Genomic DNA, 17822 nt, shown 5'->3' with positions numbered 1-17822 from the left:
ACATGACATATGTGTGTAGCATCTACATGTCACTCCACAACTTAATGTACGTCATCTGACTTCGAGGCGTCAGTGGGTGAATGCCTGACTCCCCACTGGACAAATGTCAAGTTCACCTAGGCCACAGGAAACTAGTTTGGACACTACTTCAAGAGCTTTTTTGTTGTTGTTGTTGTTGTTGTTGTTGTTGTTGTTTTGTTTGCTTTGGTATTTTTGTTTTGTTTTGCTTTGCTTTCGTTTGCTTTGCTTTTATTGTTCATGCCTAAAAACGTGCTTATAGTCTAGGGTAATAATGGCAAGAACGATCTGCGCTCTATATTATTTGTCGTGGTGCACCTCAATAATTACGGGGCAGAACCGTTGCATGCATTACTCGAAGTTTCATCTGCAGCACGTCCTAGAAAGTCGTCGTAAGATGACAATGCATATGATAATATTGCCAAGACTATCATCCAACTCTCTAAAACAGATAACCTCTTACGCACCTCACTAAATGCCAATGTGACTTATTTCGACATATCCTATTTGCAGTTGTGTACATTTTAGGTATACTAAATAACGGCCTAAAACAGTCTTTTTCTTTTCTATTTCCGATACTACTTTAGTGTAGTTGGGTGAAAATACAACTTCAGAATTTGACCCAATCTCTTTAAGGACCTAGGAACGATCTCATTACACCAGACATAAAAACATATTGGATAGGTATGCTTCTCAGCAGTTTCATTTGTAATGCAAATCTTGATGAGGCGTGTAACTACGATATCACACATTCTGTAGAAATGTCCGCAGCATGTAGATGCCCTCGTGGACAACACACGTCAACGGTGACGTCAAAGAGACTTGCAGCGCAGACACACAGTTATGACGTCATAACGTCATTGATGACTTCCGATCAACAGTGTTTGTTCTCCGACGTTGTATCAGTAGATTGTTTGTACGAAATAACATGTTCCCGATTCATTCATTACAACGATTACAGCAATGTTATTAGAGTTTAAGATTTTTTTTTCTGGAATTAAAAAAAGAATAATGTAAATCAAAAGCAATCATGGGACGCCAATCACTAACCTGTTATCGTTCACATATAGGTACAGCTCTCACTCATCACAGAAGCCTAAGTAGCACTAGGCCTAAGTAGACAAGAGTCTTAAATAGCGCTTTAATTAGTTGCCGCCACTACACTTAGCTGTGCAAAAATGAACCTGAGTTCGTAGTTTAAACATACATAGGTTGCATCTCCCGGAGCTGGTTTATCAATGAACATATATGATATATGAAGAAAGATCTCTTCAACAACTGGCCAAATGCTTTAAAGAAACTAGTTTATCAAGGCCAAAATGCGTAAAATGATCGTTTTTCTGAAAGTAAATGTCTTCCTTCTACAATTCACTTGAATATCGGACACGTCCATGCGAGGGTAATTAGCAGCACATACCGTGTCCAAGAAAACAATAAAACCTCAAAAACCATGAATACATTTTAATCACATGACAAGGATATACAAATATAAAATCACCTCTGAAGTTATTTGGTGCTTCAGTAACACCATTTGTTATTTACATAATGCGTTTGAGGACACAAAAATATCAAACATCAGATCAAGTGCTGACTTTATCCAAATATTGAAAAATCACTGACATCCGCCTGAAATGGGACACTGGATAACGTGGAGTGGATGTAGAATGATATTTTGATGGAATCAAGACTAATCTGGTGTGATGTAAAACGGTTCGGAATTCGACTATACACATTGCTAGTAAGTAATGGCGACCTGCCGGTACTCTGCGGGAGCTCCTATAACTCCAGATACGTACCGGTATTAAAGTACCCGTGAGATCCAGGGTTGAAAAAGGCCTTCAGAAACCCGTGCTTGCCATAAAAGGCGACTAATCTTTGTCGTAAGAGACGGGTGGTCAAGCTCCCTGCCTTGGTTGACACATGTCATCGGTTGCCAGTTGCGCAGATCGATGCTCATGCTGTTGATCACTGGATTGTTAGGTTCAGACTCGATGATTTACAAACCGTTGCCATATAGCTGGAATAATGCTGAGTGTGGTGTAAAACTAAACTCACTCAATCACTCACCGATATTACATTGGTACAAGTAACGTCATGATTTCGCACATGACTCTCAGTAGTTCAGAAAACTGGCATGCATGCTGCAATGTCGTTTGAAGTCAGAAGGTGGACGTTCAGTAATGTACTATCACTGCCTTTCACTTCACAGGGTAGTGGAACATTTTTCTTGTTATTACAGTTCAAGCTGTCAAAACTGGCATCTGTCCTATCTGGAATGTTGTCTACACTGGCATGTAAGCTCAGTCCCATTCGTGGCTTGTACATGTATGATCAACTCTATAATCCGATACATTGTCTAAACAGGATTATTTTTTCAGTCCTATTGAGTGCCGGTTTAGACAGCATCCACTGTACATGTACATATAAATGGTCTTTCATATAACCTTCATGCTATTCATCAACCTGACGTAGGAGTAAGGATATACTCCGAAACGTCGTGTCCTTCATAATAAAGAACTTGACATCCATAAAATGTCTCTTTCTTATTGGAAGACAGTCTTGTAAATGCTGTTGCTATAATTCATCCATTGAATGGCATACTGATACAGCAATAGTTTAACCGATCAGTTTGGAATTCAGTACAGTCGAATATGATGTAATTACTTGCACCACAATGTGACCTCTACAAGGTATCTAGGTATCGTCTCTCTACTTGTCATTCTTTGCTTTACGACAAAGTTCAAGAGATATTTGGTAGGACCTTAAGTACATTTGTACTTGTACTTGCGATTATGTAGTTTACTGTCTAGGCCATTGGATGATCTAGTCGAAGATCCGAGTTTGAGGTCCACGTACAGCGAGGACCAAATGGCCCTTGAGCAATGCTGAAAGCCAATGGAGTTACCGGCATGTCGTGACGCCGTCCACTCTGTAGAAGGTTTACACTTTAAGTAACATTAAGTAAATGGACATGGCGATAGTTATGAGTTATCCTTTAAAGGGGCGTTGGCTTCTTTGTCTCCCTCAGTTTCTTTCTCTTTAGCCTTGACCTTTCTCCTGACCAGTGGTTCTCCGACCAGGAGGAGGATAGATGCTACGTAGCCGGCACATCCGATGTAGTTGTAGCAGTAGCTGTAGGAGCCAGTGGCTTCCTTGATGCTGCCTGAAAGTATAAATTCTCACAATGAGACTTGATAGAGCGGAAGTAGAGCCTATATTCAGGACGATTCGTCTTATGGCGAGAAGTCCTAGAATACTCCGATGGTAGCTCAACGTTGCATGTAGAAAAGATGTACATACCGGCGTACGTACGTACGTACGTACCTACCTACCTACGTACCTACCTACACACACACACACACACACACACACACACACACACACACACACACACACACACACACACACACACACACACACACACACACACACATACATACATACATACATACATACATACATACATACATGCACAAGCGTATATACTCAGACAAATAAAGGATCAAAGAAAAATCCAACCGATTCTTTAATGTTTTCCAGTGTTGATCACCAACGCTGGAGATGAAAACAGGAAAATATTAATGGAACGTTTGAATTTTCCTGTGATCCTTTATTTGATTCTTTCAATATGAACGGGGATACATACCACACGTTATTCATTAATATGTACCTAGGATTGGATGAGTGATGGCAACGGACATCCCATGAAACATGGAAGAGAACCCGAGGGTCTTTCCCATGTACTCCAAGCCCATGTAATCCACTATGAGAACTGGCACAAGACTTTGGTAAGAGCTTCCAAAGATTCCGTTAAAAACAGCAAACATTATCATCAGAGGATACGTTCTGAAAAAGCTTGTGAACTGGGACATGGTGCTAGCTATGAACAAACCGATCGCCATTGTTTGGTTTACTTTTATCAACTTCAAGTCAACAAACACGCCCAAAAGTATCCGGCAGAAAAAGTCCATGGCACCCATTATCAGCAGTAAAAGAGCAGAATCTGTCTTGTTGATGTGGTTCTCGTTGGCGAAAGCAGGTATATAGTTCACGATCAAATTACTGCATATGCCAAACACGGCCGTAATGGCAAAAAGTTGAAACATCGGCATTCGTACCAAAGACAGGTCCAAAATAGCACAATTGCATTTGCAACAATTGGATTTTTCCTTCACAAAGGACGCATTTTCCCGAACATCCTCCTCCCCAGCGTGAGCTATGTCTAAAATTGAAATTGATAACAATTCTGGATCACTTGTGAAAAGCCTTTTCTCTGATTCCGAAACTGTTCGTTGGCGCGTGACGGTACTAGTTGACAGTGGGGTGTCCTTCCAGGAGTCTGCAGAACAAGACAGAGCAGTTTCCAGATCTTCCTGCAGATCTTTTTGCCCTTCATCCACGCTCGCCTTCACTTGATCGTAGTGATTTGACTTGACATTTCCGTTTTCACTCTTTAAAGGAGGCTGTTGATTTGTTTTGTCTGGATTCCCCTGTTTTTCAACGTCAAGGATAGGATTTTTCTTCTTTTTGAAGGACTCTATTGGTCTAAATAGACTTGCTCCTACAAGCATGTTCATCGTCATCCCTGTACATATCAGCATGGTTCCTCGTATGCCATATTCATCCAGTAAAAGTCTCACAATTACTGGAAACACACCGGATGCAATGCTTATTCCTGACATTGAGATGGATGTTGCTAAACCGCGACGCTTCTTGAAATAACGGCCGATAATGACAAGCGCAGGACCTGGGATCATTGAATTGCCTATCCCTGAAAGAAAGATGTCATTATTACAAATATATTCATTCAATGCTAAGAACTACAACTATCAACTGCATGCATACTTAAACACTGTTTTACATCTCAGATTGAAGTGAGTACTGTGTTATTTTGTAATGAGTAAAATCGAGAAGTTTCAGACATGTTCGACTGATTGTCTCAAGGGATGTGAAAGCCGGGTAGAATGATTGAATGATCGTGAAGGTGAATGAAAGAAATCTGTCCAGCAATGATGTCATAACGCTAATCAATGTCATGAAATGTAATATCCATAGCCGAGAATATCCAATTTAGAAGATATCTTCAGTAACCCATGCGTGGTGTAATAGGCGACTAACGGAATCGGGTGGTCAGACTTGCTCGCTTGGTTGACACATGTCATCGTTTCCCCAGATGATGATGTTTTTGAGCACTGAATTGATTATTTACCTACCGCCATCATATGGCAGAAATATTGCTGAATGCGGCATAAACCTAAACTCACTCTCTCAATGTAATATTCAGGCGATGCAATAATATATATTGCTGATGCATTGCCGATATATTTCTGATACACCAATATACTGGTGATTACTACCGATACGGCCATCATGGATACCCGTATATGGATCATGCATTTCCAATATACTCTTGACATACTGCTATCATATACTGCTGATATTTCACTACCTCATTGGCTATATTGCTGACTTATGGCAGGCGCAGTACATTATCAAGTCCATGAGTGCCCCATTATATAAGTTCATGTATGTAAGTAGGCAATGTGAGAGTAGCCATATAGGGAGTGCTACTTGTACCGCCTATGTATGCTGTCGATTTATTGCCGATATATCGCTACTGTTTTATAACTATGTCGATTATGTATTTACGATAAATTAACGATGCACTGACAAATTATGTCTGAATAATGGGGCGGAGGGGTAGCCCAGTGGTTAAAGCCAAAGGCCCGGTTCCATTCTCAACATGGGTACAATCATCCTCGATATCTCTAGGGTATACGTTCCGAAAAGTCTCCACTATACCCTGGATGCATCGACGGCTCAGCCCGATAAATTTATTACCTCCCTTGGCTGACTTTTTATCCAATCAGGTGTCTACGCTGGGAATTTGAGCGAACCAATCACAACTCACTTTCGCTTTTTAAATTCTCTAACCGAATAAATTTGGCAAACAAACTATGCGTAGGTTCTCTGAAAGTCTTAGATACATTTCTTGCATATGGTTTTAAAAAGGTTTCGGACCTATAAAGTTGCATGCATGATTTCCCCAAATTGTGAGTCGCACGGCGAGCAAACCTTCGCAGTTGCAACTGCTACTTTTGTTGACACTAGCAAATTCGGTTAAAACGGCGACCACTCTGATTGGCTACTGTGAGAAAGCGGAGTCAGCAAAGGGAGGTAATAAAATTATCGGGCCGACCAGTAGATGCGTCCAGGGTATAGTGGAGACTTTTCGGAACGTTGACCCTGGAGATATCGAGGAAGGTTAAATGCTAGAACAAATGAATAAAAGCAAAATTCAAATATTTAAATTAAAACAATGTGTGAAGCCCATTTCTTGCGTCCTCCAAGTCCAAACATCCATTTAACAACCGTCTCGTTTCCTGATGAATGGTTTCAGTCCAGAGTCCAGAGTTCTGGAGTCCAGAATTTTTAGACTAATTCATGTAGCTGGATGTATAAATATTGGAATGTTCGTGGAAGCGGCGTAACACTAAATTCACTCGCTTAGTGTGGTGAATAAGGATACAATCAGTCAGACCAGGCAGGTATTCACCAGGAAACGAACACGCCCAGACAACGAGATGTTTATATCAGAGCCGGCAGTGGTTGTTGTCGTTTCTAAAACATTTATCAATAATAATCGGCCTCAAAGAGTCTACCGCAATACAAACAATGGGTGATGTCATGCAGAGCGCCCTTGCATTTCTGGGTCACGGTGACACGCGATGAACAAAGGTCGACAAGCTGGATAATCTTATCATCTTTGCATGATAAGCAGAACGGTGATGCTGACACAAGCTATTAAGTGTCGCCGGGAAATGGGCCATATACTTTTGTATTAGCGTATGCTGTTGGATTTTATGTTATGTTCAGCAAATTTGCCCTCGTTACTTTCTCGGTATTTTAAGCTAATCTCTAAAAAGGTCGAAATTTTGCAATAGTTGTCCGTTTCGACAATTGCAAGTATCTCGTTGCCTCAAGTATTTGAAATACTGTTTATTTGAAATACTGTTTATGCTTTTGTTTTGCTTTTTTCTAGTTACTTTGACTATTGTCTGAAATTTCGTCTTCATATTGAAAGAATCGTCTCCTCGCTTTTTCATTTTTACTTTTTAAATATAACGATTACCAGATTTTTGTCGTTACTTTCTCGTCATTATAGACTTTTCTCAAAGTCTCAAATTTTGATGGTCTTTTTTTACCTTTACGTCGATTATTTTCTTGAAAATTCGACTTTTTGAAATAAATTTGAACTAATGCTAAATGACGTAAGTTGATTCGAAATAATTCGACATTTCTCAAAATATACATACTTTTTAGAATGGAAATAAAACCTTCCATTTTTAAAGAACATGTAAACCCATCCTAGTGGCGCAATCATTCTTTCGTTGCGGATTATATATACCGGTTAACACATACCTGTCAGAACACAGTGAACACAGATGAGGAACGTGAGATTTGGAGCAAAGACTGCTGTCAGCATGGACACTGATGAGATGGCCCCTCCTAGCATCACCGTTTTCCGTACGCCCAGTTTCTCCAGCACAAAGTGCATGCTGAATAGCGCTGTAAACCAGTAAGTACAGAGTACTGCAATAATTGATTAAATAGTCCCTCTAATAACCCAGGCTGCCTGGAAGGTTAATAGTTATCCCACCGGGTACCCATTATCTGCCGGGTGAACAGAGGCAATTGTGAACAAATGCACCCGCCTAAGGTCACTTGTATCGTATGAGCAGGACAGGACTGGAGTCTTAGATATACACAGGAATCAAGCTGCCAAACACGCTAATTCATTATTATGATTTTCATTGTGTACTAAATGATATTTTTCGCGAAATTTTAGTCTTCAAGTGAGCCTTTAAAACAGCAAAATTATGGACAACCTGTTTGTAATTTGAAATGTCTCATACATTAAACAACAGCAACGATCAAGATACTATGGTCATGAAAAACAAAAAAGACATCCTGATCACGGAATGTCTGAGCAGAATCGGACTCATCTAAAAGCCACAACTCTGACAAGAACACGTAGGCTGCTCATGATACTTATAATAAGGACACAGAATAGGAGAGAACGAGTATGGTGTTACGCCGCTTTCAGCTATATTCCAACGACATCACGGCGCGGGACACCAGAAATGGGCTTCACCCATTGCAGCCATGTGGTGAATCGAAATCAGACCTTCGGCGTGACGAGGTAACTTTATCGCCCCCTTAGAACAAACATCATTTCCAAGAACTAACATGATAAACTGAAGACGCCGGAGGATACCCCCATGATCAGAGTCGTTGTCGTGACAGACGCCTCAAACAGTCGAAGGTATTCCACAAACAGGATGCTCAAAGACTTGATATAGCCGACCATGAGCACAATGTTCAAGAAAGATCCTGAAAGAATAAAGAACCAATTTAAGCCATTTCTCTCTAGCTGTAGGCGTATACACATATATACAAGTGGTCATCTGTACGCACTTATTGACTCCACTTATGAATAGTATAGTAGGGTCAGGTCACCAGCAGATTACTCGCTCAACGACACCACTTATGAAAAGCTTCGGGAATGGTTAGGTCTCCATTATTTTCCCATGCTCGTCGACGTCACTTATGAATAGCTTCGGGAATGGTTAGATCACTCTCGGTTTTACTCGCTCACTGACGCCACTTTTGAATAGTTTCGGGAATGGTTACGTCATAATTAGTTTTACTTGTTCACCGACGCCACTTATGAATAGCTTCGGGAATGGTAAGGTCACCCTCGGTTTTACTCGCTCACTGGCGCTACTTAGGAATAGTTTCGGGAATGTTTCATGCTACGATCATTCAATCAGCACCGAGGTGTTTGTCCGAGGTCACATTTCATCATCACTGGGTGAACGCAGTAAAACAGTCCGCATGCCTGTCTTTTTAAAACGATTGTTTTGAAGGCACTATATCACGCCACATTCCTCTAAATAAATGCATTAACTTTCTCTCGGTAATGCGAATCATCAACCCCTCCAAAAAAAGCTACCATATAATATTGAAACGACATATAGATTGTAATGCCAAATGGAAAATTTCCAACGGATTAATGCATCGTTGCATTAAATAGACTCTTGTGAGTTATGGCGGCCGAACATTATTTCAAGCAAAAGCTATAGAGTTATTTCCCTCTAACGTATAATCTGTGATTGAAGCCAGCTCGGCAAACACTGATAACACCACCCGCAACAGCTGCCGAACGGAACAATTGTTTACATTCCATATATAGCAAGTGCAACATTCCATATATGGCGAGCGCATATACAGGAAGCTAAAGTCAGTGTACATGCCCCAATATAATAACATATATAGGTCAAAAATATTGTCGAAATATTGCTATCAAAATCCACAATTCACATCCACACTGGTTTCCTTAAAACCGTCGAAATGTAAGAACGTCTGATACTTTCCTAAAGCATACAGGTAAATAGCTGTCAAAATACATAAGGACAATTTCTGAATATATAAAAACATCGATTCATAAACAAAGCCTGGTTTTCAACGATCTCATAAAGTCCACAATCGATGGTGATTAGCCAGGATTCAGAGACACATGATTGATCGAAAGATTGTCAGTGATTACCAATCAATAACTGATCCAGGGCAAGATTACGTGATTCACCCTCTAACGTGCACGAGCGTTTATACTGGAATTATCAAAAACCCGCTTATGGAAAAGGTGAGGTTGACCTCGGCTACAGCTAAATATGACAGTTTCCTCTTCATCACACCACATTTTCGCACATTCCGAGATAGTTTCCTCTCGGTTTGCTGATGTTAGCCCTATACCTACACGTCGACAATTAGCTGCAACAGCTGTGAATAGACATTAGTCTAGCTTCCTGACATTGTTTGTCTCGAGCTGCTCAAGTCAGCTGATGCACTGATGGACCCTGTGACATGTACAATCGGTGGCGCTGACATGAAACAGGTGTGTGAGGTAAGGCTAATATTTATTTATCAATATTATGATCATTTGAATAGCGAAGGCACTTCTTCAAAACCCGTGTTTAGAGAACGGCCTGAAATTAATCACGCCAGAAAATTGGCTGTTATTGTTTTTTAGCAAATGTTTTTGAAGGAACGTTTCTTAGCAGAAGATGATGTCGCATTCAACTGTGAGATTGCCTGGCGGTTAGTGAACTTTTATTTTCATGCTGATATATTATCATTGAAACACTAAAAAAAATGTATACATGTGTGTAGTATATTCACAGAATTTATCATAGTTTCATCAAAGACAAATTATTATTGTTATTAGATGCAGGGTTTCACTAGCAATGCCAAAAATATTATTAATATGTACCATGTTTTCTGCACGCACACCCACATAATAGAATCACCATGCATACGCTACACACGTAGGCCTCGGAGTATGTATTAAAGAAAGTTAGAATCTATAAAACGTTTTCACACAATTTTATTTCCTATCTTCTCAAAATATCCAGCTGTAGGTCCCCTTGTTTAACATGTGTTGGGTCACTATTTGTAGGCCTATCTTCTCAAAATATCCAGCTGTAGGTCCCCTTGTTTAACATGTGTTGGGTCACTATTTGTAGGTCTATCTTCTCAAAATATCCAGCTGTAGGTCCCCTTGTTTAACATGTGTTGGGTCACTATTTGTAGGCCTATCTTCTCAAAATATCCAGCTGTAGGTCCCCTTGTTTAACATGTGTTGGGTCACTATTTGTAGGCCTATCTTCTCAAAATATCCAGCTGTAGGTCCCCTTGTTTAACATGTGTTGGGTCACTATTTGTAGGCCTATCTTCTCAAAATATCCAGCTGTAGGTCCCCTTGTTTAACATGTGTTGGGTCACTATTTGTAGGCCTATCTTCTCAAAATATCCAGCTGTAGGTCCCCTTGTTTAACATGTGTTGGGTCACTATTTGTAGGCCTATCTTCTCAAAATATCCAGCTGTAGGTCCCCTTGTTTAACATGTGTTGGGTCACTATTTGTAGGCCTATCTTCTCAAAATATCCAGCTGTAGGTCCCCTTGTTTAACATGTGTTGGGTCATTGTTTGTAGGCCTATCTTCTCAAAATATCCAGCTGTAGGTCCCCTTGTTTAACATGTGTTGGGTCACTATTTGTAGGCCTATCTTCTCAAAATATCCAGCTGTAGGTCCCCTTGTTTAACATGTGTTGGGTCACTATTTGTAGGCCTATCTTCTCAAAACATCCAGCTGTAGGTCCCCTCGTTTAAGATGTGTTGGGTCACTATTTGTAGGCCTATCTTCTCAAAATATCCAGCTGTAGATCCCCTTGTGTAACATGTGTTGGGTCACTATTTGTAGGTCACTGTGTTTATCATTGTTATAATATAGGTCACATATTCTTCTCACTATTTCAGCTTATCATTTATCAGTGTGCTTGACCTCAGTGCAGGTTTCGGGGAGGGGGTTCCGGGCGAGTGTGTGTACACACGAAGTAGGACACGGATATGCGAATGACAGAGGGGTGATTCATCAGTGCCTGGAGGGTCACAGCAACCCTTGCCCCACCAACATGTATTAACACATGGAAAAAAGAGTAGGGCATTGCATTGTAGGGTGTATGTAACTCCATTTCTCCTTCGAAGTAAGACAGTGAGTGAATGTTGCTTGGTGCTGCACGCACAGTTGTCACGTGTGTATAGAACTAAGGGTTCATTTCAGTAGTACGCTATCAAATATATTGATGAGATTAAATGATTTGTATGTGACGTCATAATGACGTTCAGGTGACGTCATAAAGGAGTTATGTGACGTTATACTGACACGCTATAAGTGGTTCTAATGGTTAAGGTGTAAATATTCATGGATGTCGTGAATCGGATCATACAGTCACGTTTTATGTTTATCTATAATTACAGATTTAATGAAATATTCCTAATTCCTATGAAGTATTTCATATATGATGAATTTGGTTAAAAAGGGAATGATTGTTGTTGAGATATAATAGGGTCTGTGATTCATTGCTAAGCGGACTCATGATGAAACAATAGGTGGAATATTTATGTAACAAATTGTTGACATCAAACACGACTTTAGGATTAACTCTGAAACTGTTCAGAAACTTTTTGACGTACAGTCATAAGTGAGACAAGGGAGGCAACTCTATCAAGCTAACTAATATACCTTAAGCGACTTAGATAGCCATGTCCCTTTGTTTTGGAAAGAAAACAGCCATCTTCTCACAAAGAATAATGCCCAAGTTTACAGGAGTTTATCCTGACAAGTGACTGGAGGGACTTTACTGTGGAGTGTACACTAGACACTAGGGTTAGACAGCCAGGACAATTTGATCTATAGCAACACTAACTAACATATTTAGAATAGGAAGTATTCCACAGTTCGTTGGCCACAGTTCGTTGGACAATTTTAGTTCGAAAATGCCACCTTCTCCACCATCCTCCAAGGGGAGATAACTCCGGACACATTATTATTTTGTTACAGAAGACAATTTCCTTGCTAAGGCATTATTCGGGTTACCAGAGAATCCTTAGATGCATGTTAGTTTCTGTTTTACATAACCATAAGCTCGAGCCATTATCAAAGGAAAGGCAATCTCCACAAAACAATATCCTTCATTACGTTATTTATGCCACCGTTACAATGAACCAAACTGGCACTCACCAATCAGAATAAACCACGCCCATCCTCTGTCTATGGGTAGATCTGCATCAACATCCTCAGCCACACCCCCTTTGACTCCATCTTGCTCCTTTGTACTAACCATTTTCTTTTTCGGGCACTTAGCGAACAAGCGACAGACACCTTTCGTATACGAAACTGGTCTGTAAAATTAAAGGTCCAGTCACATAGCACTAAGGTGTTTGCCCTTCATCAACCTTAATGCAGTGTTATTTAACATATATAGTTCTCTTCCGAGTTCAGTGAGTTTATTTGATGATGAATGGATGGCGTTCAATAGATTATTCCATGCGGTTCTGTGTAGGAGACGATGCAGTTGGCTGACCTTACTAGGCTGATCCTGAAAAAAAACAGCGCAGTGAATCTACAATAAAAATATTTAAAGCGTGAGAGGAATTATTTGTAAAGATACAATATTCCTATCATTTTACACGCTAAAGGAAACTGACATTTGACCATTGCATGTGGATTGAACACAAAAAGCTGAAAATTGTCCCTGAACACACTGCGGTAAACTATCATGCATAGGTGATTCCCGTATGAGGTACAATGGTAACGAACAATCATTATTTGATTTTTCCATTTGCAGCCAGCAGCATGCATGAGTCCATTCCTTTAATTTATAGGAGATCAATGTACAAAGTACATATTATTGTTGACAAACCGAAACATGGGTCTCGTTAATCTAAACAGACAATGACCTACTTTTCAGCCGATCCGATTTCTTTCGCGTGAAAGTGAAAATCGACATCGCAAACAACACTAGTTACATTGAGTTTTACCTCCTTGTTTCATAAGAAGATAGTATTTGCAATTGAATTTTAACTTTGTGCTTTAAGACTACATTTCTGTGTTTTATGGCGACGTGTAAGCAACATGACCTTAACTAAGACATCACAATCCCTTCCGGTTTGATGTGGTCATAAAATGATTCAGAATGCATCTGGCTTTCTCTTTACACATATTATGTGTTCTACTCTCATTCAGTGCAGTTCTGTACCGCACAATGCGACTGATATAATATCATTTCCGTACCAGACCGCTAAACTTTTTTCGTGGCAGAGCCTCGTTTTGACTTTCCATGAATTCCACATTTCCATTTGTTAGAGCTGGCTGTACAACAGAGCCCCCTGTACCACGTGTTTGCAAGGAATAGAAGGAAAATAGTGTCGCAACGTAAAAGTGCTAAAACGTATCAAATAATACTGGTAATTTTTTTATGCATCCGGTTAAATGAATAAGTCTCCAAAATCTGGACTGGTTATTGCACTCGGATGCGCAATAGGACGGAATCCAGTCAACAGGAACCGGGACTGTTGTGTAATCAATGTTTCGACATGACTATGGGCAGATGATGATGATGATGATGATGATGATGATGATGATGATGATGATGACAATAGTAGTGGTGATGATGATGGTGATCATCAATATATCACAGCGCAGAAAAGCAAGTAGAGTACTAAATATTTTGTTGTAACGTGTTTTATCGAAATAAGTCCTAAAATTACAGTAGTGAAATATAATACAAAACAGCGGAAATGCTTAGAAATCTAGACATGGCACACATTCTAGACTTGCGTGGGCTGTATTGGGTATATTTGTTTCGGGGTCTGGATATATATAATGGTCTCACGCGTAATGCGTGGAGTTACTCTGATATTCCCGTCATTTTCATGTACTGACTAACTGCAATGTAGGTTCATCCTGTGGCAAATATGCATACTTTCATCTTAACAAAGTGAAAGACCATTGTACATAGTTTCCCTTCCAGTATTACGTAATACCGCAGATTTACGTAATACACAGATTTGCCGGTTAACCAGCAGTTGAACAACTTTGGACTGAACAATATTATTTTCTCTATTTTGTCTCGTACAACACACCAATTGAGCAACGAGGTCACTCACTGGTCAGTCACTGTGCAAGTGGACATCAGATTAATCGAGAAATTATATTCAGAATGTGGGCAGCGTTACAATTTCTCAGCACACAAAAAGTGTTAAAAAAACGAAATCAAAACCCAAAACAAAAACGAAAGAAACATTACAGACAAATACGTTCCATTTATGCCCTAAGTGGGGCAGTGGGGTACCCTGGTGGAAAACGTTTTCGCTCGTTACGTTCGATCCCTCATCGGGTACAATGTGTGACGCTCATTTCTGGTTTCTGGTTTCCTCTGTCCTTCTGGCATTGCTGGAATATTGCTAAAAGCGGCAAAAAACCCAACTCACTCACTTATTGTACTGTGTCCGAGGCCAGGATGGAGTGTTACAGAATGGATATATTCAATGTCTGGGTGAATGTTTAGATGTCGTTGTCGCTGAGTGCGGCTTTACACAACAAAATCATTTAAACGATAAATCCCATCACACGTCAATACAGAGCATATAACCTCACAGATCGGTGTGATGTGTAACTTGTGGTGAATTCGATGATGTCAAGTTGATAGCACTGGATGGAGACGCACATGTGTGCTGGAGAGTGAACCATAATCAAATTACATATGTAGGTAAATAGGTAACATATAACCGTTTGAATGCCTCTTCGTTGGTGTGTGTATGTGCAAATGAGTACACGTGTAGGTATGTGTTCGTGTGTGCGTGTGCGTGTGCGTGTGCGTGTGCGTGTGCGTGTGCGTGTGAGCATGCTCGTGGGTGTGTATAAAAACACCCTCAATCCTACGTAATGCCACAGATAAATGCATGTATGTTAAACGGATATGTCTTGTCTCGTTCAAGAGTGAGGAGGGAATGAGAGAGAGGAAAAGAGTGAGAGGGAAGAGAGAGGTTGTTTGAGAGAAAGAGGAGGGAGAGAATGAGATTGGGATGAAGAAAGACAGAGAGAGAATGCAAACGTTAGAGAGAGGGGGGAGAGAGGGAAGAGATGGAGGAAGACAGATGGGGAGGAAGAAAGAGAAAGAAAATATGACAAAAGGCAAGAGAATGAGGGAGAACTATGGCAAGGAAAACAAGACAGAGAGAGAATGAGAATGAGAGAGAGAGGAAGAGAGGGAGAGAGGGAGGAGGAATGAGAGAGAGAGAGACGCCCAACATATTTACAGATTTACTCAAGATGTACTGAGAGATTCTAAATCAACACACTTACCTGTACGTACCCAGACTACAAATACGGTATATGTGTAGTATAATGTTCCATGCCTTCAATGCTGTAACCTACGACACATAAAGCATACCTCCACCAGGATCATGTGACCGCCAGTGTCACAACTAGTCGGTGGCTCGCGTCCAGCTGGCTTTATAACGGCGAGGTGTTCTTTATATCTCCGTTGTGAGTTTCACGTCTTCAGTATTCCCGTGGCTGGGGTGTTATCATTTTCTGACCTGGCAAACTGGAACGTCAGAGTCGACCTGGAACAGGTGGCCGTGACACAGCTGTTTTCACACATTCTAATTGTTGGTGACATTTCGCAAAATCAATTATAAATGTATGGCCAAAAACATGAAATTTCTTCGATTTCCGTACTTGCTCTTTTTTGCTCTGGTTCTGGTTGAGTGTATGAAAATGTTGGTTGTGTGCGTGTGTGTGTGTGCGTGTGTGTGTGTGTGCGTGCGTGAGTGCGTTTGTGTGTGTATGTGTGTGTGTGTTGCGAGTGATTGGTTGCGTGACGGTGTGAATGGGAGGAGTCTGTGGAGAAGACTTTTTCCTATATATCGATAATATTTTCAGCTATGTTTCTGTTAAGCATAAGGTCGGCTGAGTTCATAGATTCAATAGCTTCGTAAATTTACGCGTGTGTGTGTGCGTGAGGGTAAGATCCTTGCAGTTGTATAATGTGGGGCTGGGTTGTACTTTTATGACAAGGACAACGGCGAGTCCTACATCTGCTAAAAAAGACTAAGGTTTATCTAATACTGCATAAACAATTGGTGGTTGATGTTGAAGACAGGTTCGGTATTGACAACATGAGCATAGTGAACGTTATTATATACCACACAAACACAAACACGCCTATTGATAACAGAAATACACCGCCGTGAACACTCAATGGCTTTCTCGGTCACAGCGTTCACTATTGTCCTTGTGACACTAACAGCCATTAGAACGAGATTCAAGGGCCGAGGAAGATTCCGAATACAAAAATGGGATGTATGGGTGAGATGTTATTGTATGATATTAAAACGTTATGAATATTTGAATATAAACTATCATACCGTGTGTTATAACCTTCATAACACTTCAATATTTGAAGCCATTTTGAAACAACCTATACAGCTAACATGCACAAACTAAACAGATAAGAATTATATGCATGCAACAAATTGCAATCGCATATCTGACTATGTAATACACGGTGTGCCACGTAAACCTTGCATTAGCGCGTACTCTTAAGAAACGAATACAAATAAATGTGTTTAATGTCGTTGAATCCACTAACAGGCTGGTTACTGTTATTTCTTCCCGCCGCAGGCAAGCACACAAACATCAACTGTGAACATGCATCGTTACAATCTTATGCTCCAGCTCACATTCATCAGCCGTAAATGAGTGCCCTGTATCTAGTGAGTGAGTTTAGTTTTGTGCCGCACTCAGCAATGTTCCAGCTATATGGCTGCGGTCTGTACATAATCGAGTCTGGGCCAGACAATCCTGTGATCAATAGCATAGCCATCGACCTAGGCAGTTTGGCTATGATAATAGAAGCATAGTGACTTTACATGGTATGGGAGCACTGGTATATCATTGTCTGTTTCTGTTTAACACATGATTGTCATGATCTATCTGCTGCTCATGACATCGATCACTGGCGTACGGTTTTTACCAATAACTTCAGACTAGTGTCCACCATTGTCAGCTTAGACGACATGTCTTCCTGATCCAACGATTACTTCTTGTTTCACGTCATCATTTTTTTAATATCAGGCATTCAACTGTATCACTAATAACACGGCACAGCGATCATGCGTCCTTTTGTTTGCGTAAAACATGCGTCATTTGTGTCGCCAGACTATTTGGTGCATGCAAGTCATGCATGCTGCAACCGTTGTGCTTTCAAACATTAAGGAACATAATTAGAACCCGGAAGTCGTGTTTATTTTGCACCGTGACACTCTGACAGCTTATCCTTTCTACCTTGCCCAGACCGTCTCTATTCATGGATGTGTCACGGAAGTGTATGACG

At 40.5% G+C, this 17822-nt stretch overlaps 1 protein-coding gene across 1 annotated transcript; it reads right to left on the bottom strand.

The window, feature by feature from the left end:
- Positions 1 to 1464: 1464 nt before the first annotated feature.
- Positions 1465 to 16033, bottom strand: LOC137282477 (monocarboxylate transporter 5-like). Its single transcript, XM_067814232.1, has 6 exons — positions 15876 to 16033; positions 12662 to 13019; positions 8269 to 8412; positions 7441 to 7587; positions 3689 to 4789; positions 1465 to 3181 (listed from the first exon to the last, which is right to left on the bottom strand). The coding sequence occupies exons 2-6, from the start codon at positions 12762 to 12764 to the stop codon at positions 3000 to 3002; spliced, it is 1677 nt and encodes a 558-aa protein (XP_067670333.1). The 5' UTR covers positions 12765 to 13019; positions 15876 to 16033; the 3' UTR covers positions 1465 to 2999.
- Positions 16034 to 17822: the final 1789 nt, after the last annotated feature.

The sequence above is a fragment of the Haliotis asinina genome, chromosome 4 (genome assembly GCF_037392515.1).
Source record: "Haliotis asinina isolate JCU_RB_2024 chromosome 4, JCU_Hal_asi_v2, whole genome shotgun sequence".
Taxonomy (NCBI): Eukaryota; Metazoa; Mollusca; class Gastropoda; order Lepetellida; family Haliotidae; genus Haliotis; species Haliotis asinina.
Note: the sequence above shows the minus strand (reverse complement) of the source record. Positions and strands in the feature narration are given on the sequence as shown.